The 21,997-nt window shown below is 39.8% G+C and overlaps 2 protein-coding genes across 5 annotated transcripts in view; one reads left to right on the plus strand and one right to left on the minus strand.

Annotated features, from left to right (window-relative positions):
* Positions 1–742, minus strand: part of LOC306641036 (uncharacterized protein) — a 92,267-nt gene extending 91,525 nt beyond the window's left edge. The window contains exon 1 of the mRNA XM_079105861.1: positions 640–742. Within this exon, the coding sequence (XP_078961987.1) occupies positions 640–728 (89 nt within the window). The 5' untranslated portion in view covers positions 729–742. The remainder of the gene's footprint in view (positions 1–639) is intronic.
* Positions 743–773: 31 nt separating this feature from the next.
* AHCYL1 (adenosylhomocysteinase like 1) overlaps positions 774–21,997 on the plus strand; it is a gene marked incomplete at its 3' end in the record, with an annotated part of 40,326 nt that continues 19,102 nt past the window's right edge. For 2 of the 4 annotated variants that reach the window (XM_079105783.1, XM_079105784.1), the window contains exon 1: positions 774–1,041. In XM_079105783.1, the coding sequence (XP_078961909.1) occupies positions 922–1,041 (120 nt within the window). In that variant the 5' untranslated portion in view covers positions 774–921. Of the gene's footprint in view, positions 1,042–5,567; positions 5,722–20,232; positions 20,660–21,997 lie in introns of those variants that run through there. The other 2 variants (XM_079105785.1, XM_079105786.1) reach the window with 2 other exon arrangements.

The following is a 21,997-nucleotide window of genomic DNA, read 5'->3' on the forward strand; positions in this document are numbered from 1 at the left end:
CCTCTGGCTCTCCACCCTCGGACCTATCAGTTCTGTCCCAATGACTGCTTCCCATAGGCTCTGCGGCCTGAAGGTCTTGTAAACAGGCAAGGCCCAGGAGGAGATGGTGGTGAAGGAAGTCACAAAGGGTTGTGCAGAAACCTGACTGCTCTGCCTCTGTTCCGCCCCCTATGAAGTCAAAGAGGCAAACACTAGAAGGAGCTTCTAGTCCCAAGTGTCTGAGGCGGGGGTAGTGAGTGGGCTGACTTCGGCCGTGGATTTTTCCTAACAATGGCTGTAGGTTGTGTTGTGTGGGGCGCTACCCTTTGCTCCCAAGCATCGCTCTTATGCCACCCTGAGGCCTTGCCGGGAATACAGTATCCTAAAGACCCCTCAGTTTCGAAGCATCCTTGCAGGAACCTTGCGCTGCTAACAGGGCTGATGGCGCCACCTGGTGGCTCAAAGGATAGGGCTCACCCTCGGACCCTCAACACCCTTGAACAGGAAAGGAGGAGGGGCAATTTCTGCGGCCCAGCCCAGCGTGGTGACGTCACGACAGAGCGCGGATTCTCCCCACTTCTTCCCCACCCCGCACCTCCCCCCCGCCCCCGCCTTCGGACTGCCAGTACTTGACGTGGCGTCACCGCCCTCTACCCTTACCTTGCGTGCGTGTTTGCGTGCAGCGGAGGTGGCGGCGCGGGCAGGTCGGAGCTGCGCGCTGCTGCTTCTGGTATTGCTGTGGCTGCCATCGCTGTCCGGCAGTGTTGCGCTGCCGAACAGACGAGGCTAGGGTCGGAGCACCGAGAAATCCACGCAGCTCGGCACGGGGCCTGGCGGGAGGGTGGGCTAGCGCGTGTTGGAGGGCGCCGCGCGGGCGGGCGGGCGCCAGTGAGGGAAAGAGGCGGGGGCGGCGGGTCAGCCGCGGGCCGGGCCGGCCGGGGGATGTCGATGCCTGACGCGATGCCGCTGCCCGGGGTCGGGGAGGAGCTGAAACAGGCCAAGGAGATCGAGGACGCCGAGAAGTACTCTTTCATGGCCACCGTCACCAAGGCTCCCAAGAAGGTGCGGGGGCTCTGGATGGCGGCGGGGACCTGGGCTTCCGCCTCGCGGAAGGGGCGCGAGCAACCCCGGGCCCGGGCTCCGGCTCGGGTATTTCGGGACTTCAGAGGCAAGGGTTTCGGGTGGTCGGGGATGGCAGGGGTGGTGTAGGGGATAGCAGGTGAGCGGCCCCATGCCTGTCCCGAGCTGAAGAGGCCGCCCCTGACCTGGCTTTCCTTTGTCCCTCGGCCCGAGCCCTCGGGCATCTTTTTGAAACAGAGCAGGGCCAGGCCTTAAATTTGCGGCTGACTTTTCCTGGATGAAGGGCCTTGGAGGACGAGAGTGGGAGGGGGTAAACCAACTCAGCTGACCCCTGTGGCTTGCCCAGGGGATGAGGGTGGGCAGAATACCTCCACCCAGGTGAGTGGGTAAACCTGGCAGAGCTGCTTCGGGCAAATCTTTGGGAGCAGTGACCGTTTTACCCAACAACTGCGTGATAGCTTAGAGGCAAGAGAAAAGAATGCGTGGAATGAAATCTTTGATGCAGGTGAAGGCAATGAAGGCAGCGTAAGATTGAAAAGCAAACTATGATTTTTCACCTTCTGCAGTCTTCCAGTTACTCCGATGTATGTGACAAAGGGACATTTAGAGGTTGGTGACAGCAGACATTGTCATGGATGCAGGTTGATCCTAGAGTCATGTGAATAGATCACATAGACATTCCTCCGGAAAGGAGTTTGGGTGGGTTGGAGGGGTGGGTGGTAAGGAAAGATTGCTCATTCTTTACTGCACTTACGGAGGCAGAACAAGTTTAGTCAATTGTGCTGTGGGTTGAGCTCAGAGGACATCCTTCCAGTTCTCTTGGAAATGGCAACTTTGGAGATTTTAGTCTAACTAGCTCTCTGAGTGCTGGGATTGGGATCCCTAGTGCTTTATAATAATTTACTGCAAACCACATCTTTGACTTCCACATACCAGGCATCCAGTTAACAAATCAGAGAAGCTTTGCAAAGAGGTGACCTTTCTGAAGCCAGTGAGAACCCGGACAAATATTTTCCTCCAGAGTAAAGTGAGTGTGTCAGAGCTGCCTCTGTCTGCAGTGTTGAGTGGGATGCAGGGCTTGTGTAAGCTGAACAAAGCAAGGTTTGCAGGAATAGTCACTTGTCCTTGAGGCTCCTACACCTGAACTACTTAAACTAAGTGGGAGAGATGACTTTTTTTTTAAGGCAGTTAATCTGCTACTACAGAAATCAAATGCAAGATTGAAAGGACAAGTCACCATTGTATGCTTTAGTTCTGCTTTCTTATAAAATTAAGATTTTACTGACAATGCCTTTAAAAGATTGTGAAAGATCCCTGAATTCCAAGGAGTCTGATTAACTTTAGTTTTAGTATTCTCAGTTTGACTGCTTTGTTGGGGCCATAACTGTAATCTGCTCAATTCTTTGAACAGTTACAGTCCTTATAAACAGAATGCTTAAAGGTAGCACTTCACATGAATTAAGGGGAAAGAATGGAATATCCCTGATAGCCTAATTCCCTCAACTCTTCCTCTTCCTGTTAGCCTATCCTCTTTTTTATAGTTGCTTTGGACACTTAGGACTCTTAGGCATATTTATTGTTATTTGCCTTTGTTTTAGTAAGCCTGTATTCTTGGAAGCATCAGTACTGATAAGCTAAAGTCTGTGTTGTAGATTGTAAACTGCCACAAAGTCAAGGACTCTTGTTCACAATTGTATCTATTGTGCCTGGCTCTGTACCTTGCATATAGTAGGTACTCAAATATTAATTACCCACCTGGCTAACCAGTAACAGATATCCAAATGACTGCCTACCAGGAATAAATATTCATTTTCCCCTTTTCCTCCTGGGAGGAATATTGCTAATGTGTATTATTTTGAGGCCAAGTGCTAATGACTGGAGACTCATATTCCATTAGCTGGAAAAAACAAGTCTCTGCCAGGAGTATGGGAAGACCCTGTTGTAAGTTTTTATTTGCTGGTAAATGTGACCCCATGTTATTAATCTTGTTCTTTCTGAGCTTTATCGTGTAGCATTTATGTAGCACTTGTATTAAAATGCTTTATGATGACTATTGCCCATTCCCTCGTGATGATAAAAGGCATTTATTTAGTTAATGGATCAATTGAGGACTAGTCAAGGTCACATAGCAAGTCCTAGGTAATCCGTTTCTCAGAATTTAAGCTGAATTGGACATTATAACTTGTCACTTTTGTACCCCTGCCATGTGTTGATAATATGAGAAAGAAAGCATGGGAAAAGTAAAAGGAAAAAAGTTCTGTGGCATAGTACTAAATGGTATTTAAGAAAAAGCCCTTTTCAGATGGTGTAGTCCTCTAGGAGGATCCCAGCCTGACTCTAGATCAAGTAATCCTTGGATCATTCCAATCCCTGAGGCCCCTTGGGAATGGAGGACATTTCTGGTGCCAGAGAGATAGAGGTGACTTCAGGGTGACCTTAGTGGTCCTCAGTCAGTGTGATTTTTCTGGTTAGCTCTTATTCACTTTGAGGTAAGAATGGGTGCCCAAAAAGCATAGGTATCTGAATTCCTTGGCTGTGATTATGACTTACTCAATTTTTTAATGCTCTGGACTCTACCAGTTCATAACAGGGTCTGTTGATTTGATTCAAGACTTGAAATGTCTGACTGTCAAGAAGCTAACTGAATTGGTTCCTGAGGCTTCTGTGCCTTGGTTTCTACATCTGCTACATACACATGTACTGTTCAGACTGGTGGAAATAGGGTCATGTTGGGAATTAAAATGTCAAAAGTAATTTTTTAAAAGTCTTATTTTTAATGATCATCTGAAGTGGATTATAACAGAACAAAACTATAAATAAGAAGTCAAAACTATAGAAATAAGGGGAAAATATTGTTAGCCTTCAGAGTTAAGATAGTTGATGGATTTGATTATCACAGACAACTCCATAAACATCCTAGCAGCCAGAGGAGGAAGGGAATCACAGAGTTATAGTAACCTTAGCAAACATGGGAAAGCATACATGCTAATTCCTCAGGAAGACAACTTTTCCTGAGACACAATTCTAAAGGAAATTTTCATAAGACCACATTGATAGCTATGTTATGATTCACATGGTCAAGCTTGTTTAGGACTTTTGGTGATTTCAGATAGTACAGCTAGGAAGGTTTGAGGTGAGAAAGAGTGCTTGAGTGGTAAGGGTAAGTGTACACTACCACAACTGAAGCAGATCCCTGTTTAATGTTGGCAGTTGTAGTCAAACCAGATAAGTCATCTAGTTCCCCATAATCCCTGGGTGTTTTTCCCTGTTTTTCTGCTACTTTGTGCTGCAGAGGCCATAACTGTCCTTGGATCTTTAGAAAATAACATTGTGTCAAATTGATTATTTTTTCGTAGAATGAACCCATATCTCCAATTTGTTGATGAAACCCCCTGCCCTAGACGTGTTTCTCTGAAATGCCTATCTCACAACATTGGCTGTTTTCTGAACTTCTGAACATTTTGGGGAGGACTCTTCCAAGTGATAAACTAGTCATTAGACCTAGGATCTGTGCAGTCAGACTTTTACCATTAGCAAAATATAGGAAAAGAATGCTAAAGAAAATACTTTTGCTTACGGGATGTTTTTTATTTTAATAAAGCATATGTAGCACTAATTCATCAGAAGGATTAGAAAGCACACCAAGCAGGGCCCCATCAAGTCCTGTGTAGGTGTTAATTTGATAGCCAATTAACATCCAGGATACTCCTTTTCGGAATTGTCTTAGAGCAAATTTTTGGTGCACTTTCATAAAATGTATACCAGTACTCCTCAGAATCACTGAAAAGAGGTGAGATGGGTTGCTGTTTCTTCTTTACATTCTTATTCTCTAGGACAGCTCCTGTTTTAGTGACAGTCTTTGAACAGGAGTCAAAAATGTAAGAAGATTTTGGTTTTTGTTTTGTTTTTTTGATCCCGGGGTCTTGAGCATGCTCGGCACACACTCTTCTGCTAACCTGCACCCCCAACTCAAGATCTTTTTTTAGATTTCTCTACAGATACTGGTTTCCTCCTCATCTTATCTGGTTTGATTTAGTTACACTCTAGTTTCCAAATTATTTCCAAGTTCCTTTAGACATTTAACTTGTAACAGAGAAAAATCTGTTCATTGTGTAGATCCTTTGCTTGGCAAGATCACAGTTGTGTACCTTTTGTCTTATCAGGAAGGTATCATTTGGATCCAGTGTTGTTACTCAATATGTCTTGTAAAGTTGCCTATTAAGGATGTTTTGACACAGAGAATCCTGTAGAGCCACAGTTGTCTGTGACTCCTAATGTTTATTCTGCCACCTCTAAGTAGTTAATGATCTATAAACAAGCACTTTAATGCCCTCTTGGGGCTGTTTCAAGGAATTGACTGGTAAGGAGAATAATTGTGTACCTCTCTCATTCTTAAATTTGGGAATGTGAATATTAAATTTTTATAAAGATGGGCCACCATTATTATATCAACATGTAACTTAGCATAATTCCAAACTGAATAATAATTCCAAACACATCCTTCTTAGGTGGGTCAGAAGCATCTTCATCATGTACAGAGGACAACACATTTGCGTAGACCAGAGTTTTTTCCAACCTGAATTCTGAGAATCCAAAGTTGAAGACAGATTCTTTCAAATTTTCCTTCCACTTCTTGTCACCACTATCAGTGCCTTGTGTGTGGTAAGCAGTTAATAAAAATTCACATAGGATTTTGGTCATTTTTTTCTCTTGTGATTTCCTATTTCCCTTTGACTCAAGTAGTTCTCTTGTTGTCTCCACTGTTGCTTGGTTGTTACATAAGGCCCATTAACTTCCCCTTTTTGTTCCAAAACTGGATGGCAATGCAAGTTAAGCACTTGATTTTTGGATTCAAGTTTAGTTTTGGTCTCTACCACCTGAGAGCAGTGAGACCTTAAACAAGTGATTTAATCTCTGATCCTATCTTCTCTCATCTGTAAAATGGTAACAATAGTATGACCTACATAGATTTGTTGAGAGGATTAGCACTTCGTAAATTACTGTGTTTGCTCCTTTATACCTAGTGTCTGTATTTTCTGGTTTACTTGCACAGTTACGTGGGTGGTAGGGTTTGGTTTTCTTGTCCCATGTGGATGAGAGGAAGAGTTTCTTGTCGGAGGCAGCAATAAGTCAATTAATTACTAATAAACTAATCAATAAACATAAGAGCCAATAATCTTTTCAGTTGGAAGGGGGTGTGGCAGATCGGGCCATAGTAGATCTGGCCTCCAACAAGAAGATGGAGAACCCCACCTTCACCTTTTTTTATAGTCGCGTAGGTAAAGGGGCCCGGACCAACCGGAAGGGACTTCTGTGAGGAACAGGATGTGGTGAAATTAGGGAAGCCATTTGCTTAGGGAATTAGCATATCCTCAGGGTAAGCCACTCCATATAGGGCCACCTACTCCTAGGCTATCTGAAACAGTCTCCCATGACCACCAGTTCCTGGGAGTCAGACCTCTGTAGCCCATGGCTCATCCAAGTCTGATTCTGCTACACATGGCTGGCTCTCCACAGTTTCCGTCTTTACTTGTTATCCTAGCATGCCATCCAATCAGTACCTCCTTACACCTTGAGATGTACCCTAGTTTATGTGGTAACTCTATTGGTAACTCTGGGCAATGTGGCATGATAGTTCAAGTGAGAACCTAATAATTACTTGAGAATTAGTCTTAGAAAGAACCAAAATCAAGATGTTTCTATTGCAATGTCTCTTCAATGGGGGAAACAATTTTTCTCCTAACAAAAAGATTATTTTGTGTAGAGCTTATACCTGTTGAACACAACGTCTGTTGATTACTAGGAAGTGCCTAGATCATGTCAGTTCAGAGCTTGTGATGGGAGTGAACTGTGCTATACCTCACTATTCCCCAGCTCCACCCCTCATAACTCGTCATGCTCCCATAGTATATGGTTATTTGTCAGGCACCTGAGTCCAGGAGTTTGGGGGTGGGAGAGTCTTCCCAAACTAGAGAATTTGAGTTATGTGAGACAGTTCCAGAGGCTTTTCTGAACTGTGACTTTATCATTTTATATGGTGACCTTTACCCATCCTTATATACTCAGCTTCCCTCCACATAGTCATGTTTCTCACTGCTCCCCATGGCCTGCCTGTTCCTAGTTATGTATAGCTGATGTTATCCTGCAGAAATGTGTGCCCTTTGATCCACAACAATTACAGAACTAGGTGGAATGTCCATGTCTTTGTTGAGACTCTGGTTTCATATTTGTTTTTATCTGTTAAATTTTTCTGAGAAGAATCAGCCTGGTGCTTTAATCTCAGAATGTATATAATGATTGGTACTGCCTAACAGTGTACAGTGGGGCTTAATCATTTCTTTAGGAAAAGAACTTTGGCAGAACCACAAATGTAAGACTACCTGAGCGTGCTCCTGCTCTCTTGCCATGAAAGTCCCAGTTAACATATATAACCTGTGGGGCTTGATGGGCTTACTAGCATGCTCCTCTCTACCAACCTGAGCCAGTTCACCCTGTGCTCAGTTGTGAATAAAAACTAGGCATAATAAGCAGGTGGCATATGGGACTGTTCACTGTACTACACTGTTCATTTTGGACCTTTCTCAGGCCTAATTCTTTACAGTCTGAAGAACTGCCAGTAAGAGCATGTCATATTGTTTCTATGTTTTTCTCTTCTGAACCTGTGAGTGTACAATGGTACCAGTAGAATCCACTGAACCTATGTGTTCAAAGTGCCAAGGAAAATGCTAGTATGCTCATCTGTAACGTGCACAGCTCTTGGTGAGCTTGATGGTGAATGGCAGAATGAAAGAGCTAAAGGCCTGAAAGAGATGAGAGTAACTGTTTCGTTGACCCAGACCTTATGAAGCAGTTCATACTGTGTTTTGAGCAATGACAGGATTTTGAAAGTTCTGTTTTTAATAAATGGCTGCAACCCTTCCAGTACTTATGGTTTCAAGGAGAACCTTTGGGGCACAGGTTTCCATGGGTATAATGGGAATTACTTTATCACTACCTCCCAGAACTGGTTTGAACACAAGTCCAAGCTTTTGGGCCATGACCTGTTTCCATTATAGTCCCAGGAGCCTGAAATTAAAAAAAAAAGGACCTATTAGGAAAATTAATAGGGCCAAGATTCTGATCTGCCTTCTTTGACCAGTCATACCTTATTTCCTTCCTCCAAAACCTTTAAGGAAAACTCATCTGGACTCTTCATGATTATTAACTTTATTTGGAGATGTGGAAGAGGTAATTGTTTTGAATTTTCTCTCTTTTTTTTTTTATTTCAGAAGAGAGGTGACTAGACAAATTTGTGTGGAAGGTAGAGAATAGGCTTCACTTTTGCCTATTTAAGGGAATGCTCTCAGAGTTGCCAGATTAGACTCTAAAATAGTGAGTGATTCTTAATCTTTTGAGTCACAGATCCCTTTAAGAATTTCATTAAAATTATTGTTTCTTAGGAACATTCAGGATCACAAAAAAATTTTCATGCACTTTCAGAGGGTATTTGGAACTTCTGAAATTCATTCTTGGATTCTGGGTTTAAAAAACCCTGATTTAGTTGTCATGCATCTAGCAGGTCCAGAAACTTCGAACAGATTGTTTCCAGCTTACAGTTTGTCCTTGTGGCTTGGAACAAAACTGAAACTGTGTTGTCACCCTCCTCCTTGAGATGCTCCTCAGCTACCCAAGAGACTCATTATAAATGCCTTGAGGATTTAACTCAGGAACTTTCACATACTGAAACCAGAATTTCAGCAACTTTTGGGGCTTTTTGTATCTTCTTAGCCCTACTGCTCTTCATATGAAGTGTGGATGTCCCTGAAGTTCTAAAGCTGCTTCCATAGAAGTATTTAGAATAGGGAGCTCACATACTAGATTCATATCAAACTAGAGTAATTTGCTTTCCTTTCTCTCTCAAAAACAGGTTTGATTTAGTGTAGCACTTCACTATTTTAAAAGTGAACTGATGATACCTGAATCTTACTCATTTGATTTCTCTAGGTAGAATATACTGAGGTTTTGGACCATATTTCACACCTCTTCTATGTCATGCCTACCTATAATGCTGTCATTAAAGTTTATTGAATAAAATACTATGAGTGGATCATCCCTGAGAGAAAATAAACATCTGAACTCTTTTGGTGACTTTGACTCACTTGACCTTTCATTTGACTGAGGCTGTTTTTCTAACTTCAGTCCCTTCCTCATGGATAACGGAATACTAAGAACTGCAAATGAGAAATTATTGAGAATTTCCAACAGTTCAGTCCTTGATGCCAGAAACAGAAGGTGAGGGAGGAAACCGCACTGGACACATAGCCTTCAGCCTGTTAGCACAGTATCATGGAAACATGAAGCAGTAAGCTCAGATTTCTTCACGCATAATGGGGAAGGTAATTTGAATTCTTTACCATCAAAAGAAATTTTAAATTCTTTGCATCAGGTACGTTGCCCAAAGTTGAAATTGGTTTTCTGATTTACACATGCTCTGGATTTAAGGAACAGGAGATTTTTACCTAGGGGTTTGGAACTTGGAGCCAATGATGAACAGTTTGATTTTGGGGCTTGAAAGTAATAGATGAACTGCGCTGCCTGGCAGTACTAAGCAAATTTCAGGATCTTATTCTGCAACTCTGACTGCCCCTTCTGATCCAAAAGCTGAACTTGACACTCAAATGCCATATGTGCCCTGTCTTTTAGACACCCCTTCTAAGAATTGCGCCAAAGCTGTCCTAGCCAAAAGCTCTGGCTCTAGTTGACACAAAATTTTGTGTGTTTCCTTAAAGTACATGACCAGCAGGATTCGGGGAAAGAAACCTTCAGAATTTGGCTGTTCTGGACGATGAAATAAGTGCTTTGTAGAAATGGAAGATGTGTGCAGTTGCTTAGGTAATTAATTCAGTTTCCTGTTGTTGGCCAGGTGGTTCCAACTTCTGATTCAGTCCTTTCGTTTTTAGTGCCTAGCTTCTGAGCAGGAGAATTGTTAGCAAGCAAGAGAAGATTTCCAGTGCTCACTTATGGGGCGAGTAGCCCAGCTGGCTTGTTATGCTGGACTAAAATGAATTGTGAATGTTAATTATACTGATCAATACAGTGGCCTTGGTAACAGACTTGTAGCTGCTGTAGAATCTGTTTACTTCAGGTTTGTAACAGAAAAGAGACCAAGTTGGTTGGGGACATGGTGTTCTCACTGTAATAAGCTGTATTGTAAGTCCAAGAAAAATGCATCCTGTAGGGACTGAACTTGCTGCACCCCTTCCCCAGGATTTCCCATCGGGAAACTTTACTCTTGAGGTGGTTCTGTTCTTTTTTTCCAATTAAGAATGAATGAAGATTGTCAAAGGCTTGGTTCTTGGTGGAGGTGGGTAAAGGGTGTTTAAAAATCATAAAGCGTAGAAAGACAGTACCCATGTTGAGAAGTACCTTATATCTCTACCTAGGTTGTAAATGGGAGTGGATATTTGATGAGATTAATTTTAGCCCTTGCATTGGAGAGCTTTAGAACCTCTCCTGTTGCGGGGGTGGGGCATGGGGCTTGTAATACTGCACATTCTTCACTGATTCCTTAGGGAGGGGATTAATCCAGTGCTGGGCATGTTTGGAATGAGAGCATTTTGCCAGTGTTTACTGAATTTGGAGTAAGTCTTGGTAAAAATGCAGTCTCTGTTTTCTTCAGACAGGTTCTTTGTCATATTCTTTTGACCCCTTGTGGACCCTCAGACAGATGGTCTGACAAGATGGAGTTGGTCTTAAAGGTAGATCCTCTTCTTCCTTTGCCTTATTTGTTTTATCTCTGAACAAGACATATCTAACCCATTCGTTCCCCGTGCTCCTTGAGTCATTTTATCAAGAACCTGGTAAACTCAGTGGGCTTGTTTGTTTCCTCAGGTCCTTCTTAAATCAGCATCTCATGAGGTGGGGAGGAATGGAAAGTATCGGTCACCTAAGGAGTTTTCTACAAAATGTTCCTTACCTGGCCCTAAACTCGGCCTACTTAATCAGAATGGCAAAGGAGCTGAGAGTAAGGATGCACTTAGAGAATGGGTTGGCATTTTGAAATAGCTTCCCCAGATAAACTTAACAGATCTTTTGGAACTACTCTTAAATTATGTAGCAAAGCTGGCCAAAATTATTATGAAATCTGCGAGTACAGCTTCCATCTATGAGGAATGACTTAGACCATGAGAAAAAAATCATATCAAAAGATAGGGTTTTTTTAAATGTGTTCTCTAATTAGTTATATATGACAGTAGAAAGCATTTTGACACATCATACATAGATGGAGTGTAACTTCTCATTCTTGTTGTACTTGATGTAGAGTTACACCCATCGTGTAATCATATATGCACATAGGGTGATAATGTCCAGTTCATTCTACTGTCATTCCTATCCCCATAAACCCCTCCCCTCCCTTAACTCCCCTCTGTCTAATCCAAAGTACTTCTATTCTTCCCTAGCCACCCCCCTTATTGTGAATTAGCATCTGCATATCAGAGAAAACATTTTCGGCCTTGGGTTCTTCGGGATTGGCTTATTTTTCACTTAGCATGATACTCTTTGGTTCCATCCATTTACCTGCAAATGCCATAATTTCATTCTTCTTTAAAACTGAGTAATATTCCATTGTGTATATATACCACAATTTCTTTATCCATTCATTGGTTGAAGGGCACCTAGGTTGGTTCCAGAGTTTAATTTTGTGAATTGAGCTGCTGTAACATTGATGTGGCTGCATCACTGTAGTGTGCTGATATTAAGTCCTTTGGGTATAAACTGAGGAGTGGCACAGCTGGGTTAAATGTTGGTTCCATTCCAGGTTTTCTGGGGAATCTCCATGCTGCAGAAAGGTAGTTTGTTTTTAATTCATTGTACACAAATGGGTATAAATTTTCATTTCTCTGGTTGTACACAATGTAGAGTCACACCATTTGTGTAATCATACATGTACATCGGGTAGTAATGTTTGTCTCATTCCATTATCTTTCCTTCCCCTCCCCACCCCTCAATTCCCTCTACACAATCCATCCTTCCTCCTTTCTTCCCTTACCCCCTCCCCACCCCGTTATGTATCATTATCCATTTGTCATAGAAAACATTCTGTCTTTGGTTTTTTTGGGGAATGGCTTATCTCACTTAGCATGATATTCTCTAACTCCATCCATTTACCTGCAGATGCCATAATTTTATTCTTCTTTATGGCTGAATAATATTCCATTGTGTTTATATACCACAATTTCTTTATCCATTCATCTATTGAAAGGCATCTAGGTTGGTTCCACAATCTATCTATTGTGAATTGAGCTGCTGTAAACATTGATGTGACTGAATTACTGTAATATGCTGATTTGAAGTCCTTTGAGTGTAAACCAAGGAGTGGGTTAACTGGGTCAAATGGTTCCATTCCAAGTTTTCTGAGGAATCCCCATGCTGCAGAAAGGTAGTTTTGACTCAGCGAGTTAGCCAGGTAGTCAGCCAAAGAGAGCAGATTTGAAAGTCAGACAAAAAGAGAGTTCTTTTTACTCCTAAAGGGATCTGACACTGTTGCTTTATTGTCAAATAAGACTCAGGATATGTTAATATGTTAATATGTCTCTTTCCCTAGAAAACTTGGTGTTTGACTGGAAAGAATGGCCAGACCCTGCCTCAGGGTTAGTACAGGGTATAACATGTACTGTAGAAACATGAATGAAAGCTCGTAGGGGCACTTGGGGAGAGAGAATTATGTGGAAAGATAGGGCCAGTGTAGAGGCTGGAACACAGTGAGCACCCACAGTCCAGTGCCTTTTCCTCCCGGAAAGCTAATCTTAGAATAACCACAGGTCAGTACCTCTTTACTTTAGGGTGGTCTTAACGGGGATATTTATTGCTCTGCCTGAAGTCTTAGGGGAGCTTTCCATACCCATACCAAATGCTGGCTGAGTAAGGACTAAATTCAGGCTGTTGCAGGCTAACCTTGTCAGATTCCATTAGCAAACAGAGCCCCCAGTCCTCCCCTGAGAAGTTAGGCGGCTCTGGATGGTTCCAGTTCTAACTGCTTGACAGCACATAGAAAAACTTGTGCAGAGAAACCTTCCACCCTGCTAGTAATATAAGGACAGCTCATGGCTTGCTAAGTGATACGTTAAAGCTGAGGGGGCTATAATCACATACCACTTATCTTTATTTTCTGTTTTTAAAGAAGCTCTTTAAAATGACCACACTTAATTTCAAACCTCGCTTCTTGAGATTATATAGAAATGTTTTGCAGTTCTGTTAAGCTTGTGAAGCTGTGTAGTTAAAACCTGCTACTCAGTTTTTGGAAAAATTCTATTCTTAGAAATCAGATATGGAGATTTTTCTTCATTAATTGAATTTTTTTTTTTTTTTTAACTAGGATTGAGCTCGGGTTTTCTGCTACTGAGCTACATCACTAGCCCTTTTAATTTTTTTATTTTTAATTTTTAGTTGTCAATTGTTCTTCTTGTTTTATTTTTTTATACATGGTACTGAGTATTGAACCTAGTGCCTCACACTTGCCAGACAAGCGCTCTACCACTGAGCCACAACTCCAGCCCCCTTTTAATTTTATTTTGAGAAAGGGTCTTGCTGGGTTGCTTAGGACTTCACTGAATCACTGAGCCTGACCTTGAATTTGCAGTCCTTCTGCCCCAGACTCCCAAGTTACTGAGATTATAGGCGTGCACCTCCGAGCCCAGCCTTTTTTTTTAGCTTTTTAAGAATATAATTGACAAATAAAAATTGTGTTTTATTTCATTGTATTCAATATGCTGTTTCAACATATAATTATGGAATTATTACCATCGTTAAGCTAATTAACATGTCCATTTCCTCACAGTTCCTTTGTGTATATGTGTGTTGGGAATGCTTAAGATGTAATATCTTGGTAAATTTCAAGCATATAGTACGTTGTTACTAGCTGTAGTCACTGTGCTGCACATTAACTCTCCAGAATTTATTCCCCTCATCACAGATTGCAGTAGTTGCTTAAAGGAACCAACAGCTTATCATTTCCCCAGTTCCTGGTAACCACCCTTCTTCTCCTGGTTTCTGAGTTTGACCTTTTTAGACTCCATGTATAAGTGAGATTATTTAATTGAACGCTTGCTTTAAATAACTATCTACCATAGCTATGAAACCAAGGTTCAGTAATCACATATCTTGTTACTTAATTCCAGATTATTTTAATAAAATAAGTAGCCTTACAAGAACTTTTTAAAATCAGGTCAGTTAGAGAGGTGGTACTAGAAAGTGGGAATGCATCAGTGACAAAGTTTATCTTTTTAAAATTTTGACCCTACCCAATTTTAATACAAGTGTTTTTGTATTGGGAAAATTCATCTTTACTAGATCTTTCAGATATGTCATGTAAGATTCAAGGTAGCTTGAAGAGGATGCTTTTTGAGTGGTATACTATAGGTACAAAGGGAACCTAGTAAAATGTTTTCAACTTAAGTACATGTTTTCTGATTGTGTTAACTTTAGTGTGTGAAAGAAGTTTCCTCATCACCATTCAGCACAGACTAAATAAATCCCTTTTTTAAAATGTTTAAAATATATTATCTGTTGCACATTTTAAAAAATGTTAAATTCTTGTGAAAATAACTGGTGAGTTTCCCAGGTAACCATTTATTTAAAAATTATTGGTCAGTTTTAGCCATATCAAATTGGAAAACAACTTGTATAAAATAGAGGTAGAATGATGCAGAGAGGAACTTCTGAGATTTCTTTTGTGTAGTAACATGGCTGGCAGTAGATTGCTGGTACACACTCTTCCTCCCCGCTTCATCCACAGAAGACCGTGGAAGTATGTGCTTGTGTGGACCTTTTTCCTCCTATCAAGTTTGGACTCTTCCATTCTCTCTTCACCCTTTTCAAGTCTAAGCAGCAGTAGCAATTCAGTAGCAATTCATTAGCAACTTTAGAATATTATATTTCCTTATTTGGCTTCTTCCAAAGTTAATAAAGATTTAGGAATTCTTTTCCTTCTCTAAAGCTCACAAATGTTCCTCTGATATTGTAAGCACAGAAAACTTTAATGTAACATAGACTGTTCTGTAAACTGACCCCTTGAAAAGTTGGGGGAAAGCTGTTTCCCTAGCCTATTCCAAAAGAAGGAAAATAGTGCTGGGCTTGTTGGTTTGGTTTTTATTGTTGTTGTTTTGTTTTGTTTTTTCCTTTTTTAAATCTCTCTGTTGATAGAATATTGCCCTAAACAAGTCACTTAACCCCTGCAACCCTGTTCTGTTTTCTCATCTGTGAAGTGTAGATGCAACCATTAAGATTCCAGAATGTTCTGAAAATGCAAATCCTCCTTAAACTTTAAGCCACCAAGGTCAAGACAGTACTTAAACTAAAAGAGTCAAGGAAATCTAGGCATTTAGATCTTTTTACCATACCAGTAAGTGTAGATTTTAAACTTCTTTTCTAATCAGCTTTAAGTAAAAATCCTAATTAGTGCTTTTAGATTGTAAGGCTTATTTTTATTATGCCAAGAGTTAAATAAAAATGATTTGAAAATTATTTAAATCAGTAACAATCTAGCAATGTTATTTATTGATAAAATTTTCCACATAACCTTTCTTAAACAAAAATTAATTTTGACTTTTGGTTTCCCATCCAGTGTAAATAAAGCAAGAGATCTTTGTGCTTCTGTCCACTTTGCTTAGAAAATGGCTGTTCAAAAACTCTTCGGTCAGGAAAACTCAGACTTTTATATTCTAGTCTGGAGGTAGACAGGATGGAGAATTGTGCAGTATTCACTGTAGAGCAGTAGATAACTCTTATTTTTTAAATAGCTCCAAAGAACCTGCAGTCAACAATTCTTTTCAGTCTGCTTGTTCTTTGCAAGCCATCTGAGGTAGTGTTTTATACTGAGGCTTTTATCTAAAATCGAATGTATACATCCCAAAGTAGGTAGAAAGTTAAGAAGAATGGCAAGTATCACCTGTCTGTAATGAAAAATACCATTGTGGGTTTTTTTGTTGTTGATTTCATGGTTGATTTTTTTTTTTTTTTTTGGTACTGGGGATTGAACTCAGGGCCACTTAACCACTGAGCCACATCTCCACCTCTATCTTATATTTTTATGTAGACAGGGTCTCACTGAGTTGCTTAGTGCCTCACTTTTGCTGAGGCTGGCTTGCCACTGAGATTATTGTCATCCACTGCCATAGCGCCTGGCTACCATCGTGTTTTAAAAATGGTTTGCTGTGGGGCTGCAGTTGTAGCTCAGTGGTAGAGTGCTTGCTTAGCACATGTGAGGCAGTGGGTTTGATCCTCAGCACAACCTAAAAGTAAATAAATAAATAAATACAGGTATTGTGGCCATCAACAACTAAAAATATTTAAAAAAAAAAAAAATATTTGTCAGTTTGATGTGACCAACTGATGTTTTCTTGTCTATGTGTTGTGTGTCTAGTCTCTCCTTCTGGAGACTTAAAATTTTTTGTTTCATTTTGAAGAACTGTGGAAGCTAAAATCAGCTGCATTTGATCTTTAAAAGGGTTTCAGTTTGTCTTTTGAACTTGAAAATATGCAGTCTTAACTACAGGATGGATTCTGAAAGATCCTGTTGACCCACTTTGGAAACAATACCTGTTACTAAATAGGAGCTATTTAACATTAGGTCCTTAAATTCAGATTTATATTATATTGAGATTTGATGACTTTTCTCACCCCTGAGCCTATACTTTATGGAAGACTGGATGATGAGTAAAAAACTTCCGTGGTTTCTATCTCATTAGCCTTTGTTGGACATTAGCCTGAGTTTCAGAACACTGACTTTCATAGCCTCAGCTGCCACATATTGGAAGCTGCTTATAGTTTTTCTGCCATCCAGGCAGAAAAACTATAAGCATACTACTTTGGCCAGGACTTTCCGTTTCTTTTGCCTCTAGTTAGACATAGCCTAGCCTTCCCAAATACTGTGGTTTCACAACTGGGTTTGTTCACTTAAGCAAATACATGAATTTAAAACAAAATTGACTTTTAATTAGATTTCCAGATTAAAGAAGGAAGAATTGTGTTTGTTATTTTGGTGCTGGGGATTGACCAGGGGCACTTAACCACTGACCCATATGTCTGGCCCTTTATTTTTTTTGGCGGGGGCGGGGGAGCAGACAGGGTCTTGTTAAGTTGCTTAGGGCCTCACTAATCTGCTGAAAATGGGCTCAAAAACTTGCAGTCCTCCTGCTTCACCCTCCCAAATTGCTGGTTTTACAAGTGTGTGCCATCACCTTATTCTTATACATTGCTAATCTTCCATCTTGACGGCTAAGAAATTACAAATGACATTTGCTCAATTCATGTGACTACCTTCCAAAATGCCAGATACCCCATCTTCGTTCTATCCATGGATTGCTTGCTTTCAGTGTTAAATTTTCTTTCCATAGACATTTGTTTGAAAAATACAGGTTATTAAGGAATTGACAAGTTTTCATCATAAAAAAGAACATCCCAGCATACCTTGCAGTAGCCTTTTCCAGTTTAACTTCTTGAGAGCTTTGTTTAAAATCAAGATTCACTTTAAAGAGAAGTACAAAGTAAGACTAATGACTCCTTATTACAAACTTACAAAGTGAACTAAGGAATCTGGTTCTCTTTCCCAAGTTGAGTCTTATACTCTGTAAACCAATACAGAGTGATTTTTAAGGGGGAAAAAAAAAAAGTAGAACATTTTAGCATGCTGTATTTTGATTAAGAGAGGGAAAATAAGGATATTTATTTGCCCTCAGTAAAAGCCAATATAAGAATAAAGAAGCCAGAGAAAATATGGTGGAATGAGCAGTCACAGGAATAGAAATAGAAGTGAGACTTCTCTGAGTATACCTTTAAACTTTTGATTCATGCAAATGTTTTATATGTCAGAAATAAGGTGAAATCAAAGAGAAAGGAAATCTTAAAATTACTTACAAATACAAATAAGTTTATCAAATCTAGCATACTATATCAAATTGATTATGCAGTCTTCTAGTACTTTGATTATACATTCTTTCTGAAATATATTTTGAGGACAAAAAGAACTTAAGTGAAATCAACCACCGAGGAGACTGTTAGTAATAAGATTAATTTTATCCTTTTAAAACTATTTTATGTATTTATTATAGAATATAGCAAGTAAGTAAATATGTTAGAGTTACTAGGGGCCAAGATTTTCAACATAAAAGAAATACAAATAGAAAAATTATTTTTTGAAAAGATAATTTTTAAGTTTGAAATATCAATCTCAAAAGCCAACACAAATTCGTGAATAAAACAAAGAATTATTGCTCTTTCTACTAGATGAATCTAGAAGCTTTGAAACTTTTGATAGCAATTACCATGCCTTGTATCCAAATATTAGTTTCTAAATTCTTTCCCCTCAAAAAGAAATAAAGCCTTGGAGAAATGGGTGAAAGAACAAAGTGAGCTCGGTATATCTTCATTTGTCAAAAAGGAAGAAAGTGCTTAAATGGAGTGTCAGAAGGACAGAAGATCTAGCTTTTAGGAGGAACCCAGTGCCCCAACTTGGGACAATGTAAACATTTAGCACAGTTAATGTATAACTGAGTATTACATATCAACTACGAATGATGAGTAAAAAGGAAAAGCAAAGGTTTTCTTCATTAAAAAAAAAAATGCTAGGTAATATGTAAGGAAGAAATGAACAACAATTATGATTTTATAAGCCCCCCCCCATGTAATTAGTTTGTGCAAGGATTATTAACATGGTGAAGTCACTGGACAACAAGATATTCACCATGATGATGTTTCACCCCACAAATCAACCTTTATTTGCTGAAGAGAAAATGTACCTTTCAAAGGAGATATCTGATGGTCTTACTCTAGCCAAGGTTCAATCTTAGTATTACTAATGGTGCAACAACCTGACATTGTGTTCCTCCTACAAGAGGAAATACATGACATCATCTGTAGAAAATCCATGCCAAAATTTTAATCTCTCTCTACTCAAACTGAACTTGTAGTTTACAGGAAGGAAACAATCTGAAAAATTAAGGAAATGGGAAATTATAGCTATAAGACATCTGGCCTGGACTCCAAGAAAAGAATATGAGGTAGAAAAGCAGAATGTTCTAGATTAGCAGAGGCTCAAGGAACCTACTGTTGTGTTTAATGAACCTTTATTCCATCCTTTGTTGGAAGATTGGGATGACCATTGACCCTCAACTGTGAAAAATAACCTTGAGAAAATGGAGGAAGTTTGAATACAGTTGACATTTGATGATATAGGATAACTGTTAATTTTCTCAAGTGTGATAATATCATCAAGGTTCTGTGGGAGAGTATTCTTATTCTTCAAAGATGCATTCTGAAGGATTTGTTGGTGAATTTTTGTGTTTGCTACTTTTTTTTTTTTAAGGATCATGTGAAAGTATGATGTGTATGTGTGTATATACAAAGAAACCTAAACTGGAAAAGAGAAGATTCATTCTAGGTAGACAGTATATAAGTATCCGTTACACTCTTCTTTAATTTTTTTCTATGTTGAAAATAATCATAATAAAGTAAAAAAAAAAATAAAAGAAATAGTACAGCAGTGGTGTGGTGGGTAGGGGTGGAAGAAGACTTCAGTGTATCACTAAAATAATGGGTATGTTCCAGGAACCATGATTTCTTCAGTCACCTCTACTAGTTTCCTTTTAAAAACATTGTGAGGAGAAAAGGGAATGACTGGCATATTTTTAAATAATATTGGTGTTGGGATTGAGGGTGGGGGAAGTATGAACAGTCAAGGCAGGTAGATGGCTAAAGTCTCAGTGTGTGTTGCCTTCTGTTGTAAATTGTGGTTTTGGAAAGATTAAGCCCTTCCCTGGACTCTTGATGCCATTTTTAAAAACCTCTTAATTTTTGCCTGTAGTTGTAGTACTACTCGTACTGACTAGAGCACTTTAGGAGATAGTAGAAAACCAGTGAAGTGTTTTTGTCTCCTATGAAGAGAAGACGAGTAGCTGAAAAGAAAAAGTGCTGTCTTTTTGAGAGAATTTTTCAAACTTTTTTCTCAATTTTAGGTGATTCAGCAGTGTGGGGCCTAATATTGCCTCATCCCTTCCTCCCACCAGCATTGACAGAAGATCAAGTTGAATCCCATTTCGAAAGGAGTATTTCTTCTGACTGGAATTGGATTCTAGCAGTGTGTGTGTGTATGTGTTTGTGTGTGTGTGTGTGTTATATCCGGTTACTGTTGAGACATACAAGAGTGCAGTGGGGGAGGGAGAGATGTGCTGTGATTAGTCAGCCTGCCCACCTCCCTCCCCCCTAGAAACTCAGGCTCCATCTGGGGAGATTGAGAACTTAAGAAACTTGAGACAGGGAAGGAGGACAGGGAGCAGCCAAAACCTGCTGAGTCTCAGAAGACTGGTTTCCACACCAGGGAATGAAAAAGTTGCTGAAGGTGGTTGTGGGTTGACTCTGTGGCCTGAGATTGGTTCTCTTAAGATAAGTTTTTTAATGGTGGGTGGGTACAAGGATACTGTGTTGGGAAGCAGGCACCCTTCTTGAGGAACTTCTTTACCTCTCTGACGTGAAAAATACTCAGACTTGTGTATTTCTTGTACCAAGAAGTTGGTGTTTATTGCTGTTTCTTTGGGATTCATCGAAATGAGAACCAGACTGATTGGGGGTAAGTACCATGAAAAGGTGTTACACTTGGTTAGGCTGACTGGGGACCCCTTCCTTTTCCTCTAAAAAGGGAGTGGGTGAAAGTAGAATCTGTAAAAGAATAAATTAGCAAAAAGACAGGTGAAAAGGGAACTAGAAAATGTGTAAGAATCCTGGAAGGTGTTGTAGCACACTGCTTAGTAATTGACCTTGTTAAAATCTCTAGCTTTTGATGTCACTTTTTTCTCAGTGCTAAGTGTTAGCTAAGAAATATGCTGATCATAATTTCTAAACAGGAAAAAGTCTCTGAGCACAGAATGCTAATGGGGACAATGGAACGGAATATATGAATTTAGAAGTGTCCCTGAAAACCAATAGTATACCAGAAGAGGAATACCAGCCCTTCAAATTATCCTCAGCAGTAAGAAAGACTGATCCATGCTTGTTTAAAGTATGCTTTCTTAATGATTTGTTTCCTAGTAATCGCTATTTACCTTTGAGTCTAGTTCTTCACCCTTAGGAGGAAATCTTTTTGAGGAAGCCTAAAGCTATTGGATAAGCATGGGAAATAACAAGTTTAATAAGATGTCTGGCCTAACCTAATTTTCAGAAGCCTAAGTTAAACAATATTCAGATAAGACAGTGATGACTACAGAATCTAGCAAGTTCCTAAAGGATCTGTGAAGTTCCATGGCAATGCCATTTGCATTATCATTACACTCTGAATCAAAACACATCTATAGATTTTTAAGGGACCATTATTCCTTGAATAAGTCTTTCCTGATGTGTATTGGGTATTTAGTTGGTATCTAGCAAATAAGTTGAGTAAAAAAGTATAATGTATCATAGGTATTACCCTGATCAGCATCCCTTAGCCACAGGGTGCACATGGTTAACCACAGTAGGATTCTGGTAGTTTTTAATTCTCTCCAATTCAAGAAGGAGAAGGCAAAATTGGATAGGACCTAGGAAGGAGGGAATCTGAGCTATTAAGATTGAGTATTTAGGATCTGTGTTTATGAAAGTACACTCAACTTCTAATGGTAAAACAAATATTAATTAAGGTCAACTAAGCAAGTAACATACAACAGTTGTTTTTCTCTTGAGGTTTATAACTTTTTTAGATTGCCTGGGATTCCTTTTACTTGGTAAATTCTATATAAGAGTTCTTTAGGCTCACCCTATCACCAGGCTTACCACTAGGTGGTGGATTTAAAGTACCCCAAACTATTTATTCAGTAGAGCTTTTCTTTTAACATTCTCAGTATGACATAGAAGACAGTCAACTACCATACCTGCTAAACTATTTGAAGAGGTACTTTAAAATAGCACATTAAACTGGCCTGATATTTAATTGGGT

This window comes from Sciurus vulgaris (assembly GCF_902686455.1).
Source record: "Sciurus vulgaris genome assembly, chromosome: 1".
Taxonomy (NCBI): Eukaryota; Metazoa; Chordata; class Mammalia; order Rodentia; family Sciuridae; genus Sciurus; species Sciurus vulgaris.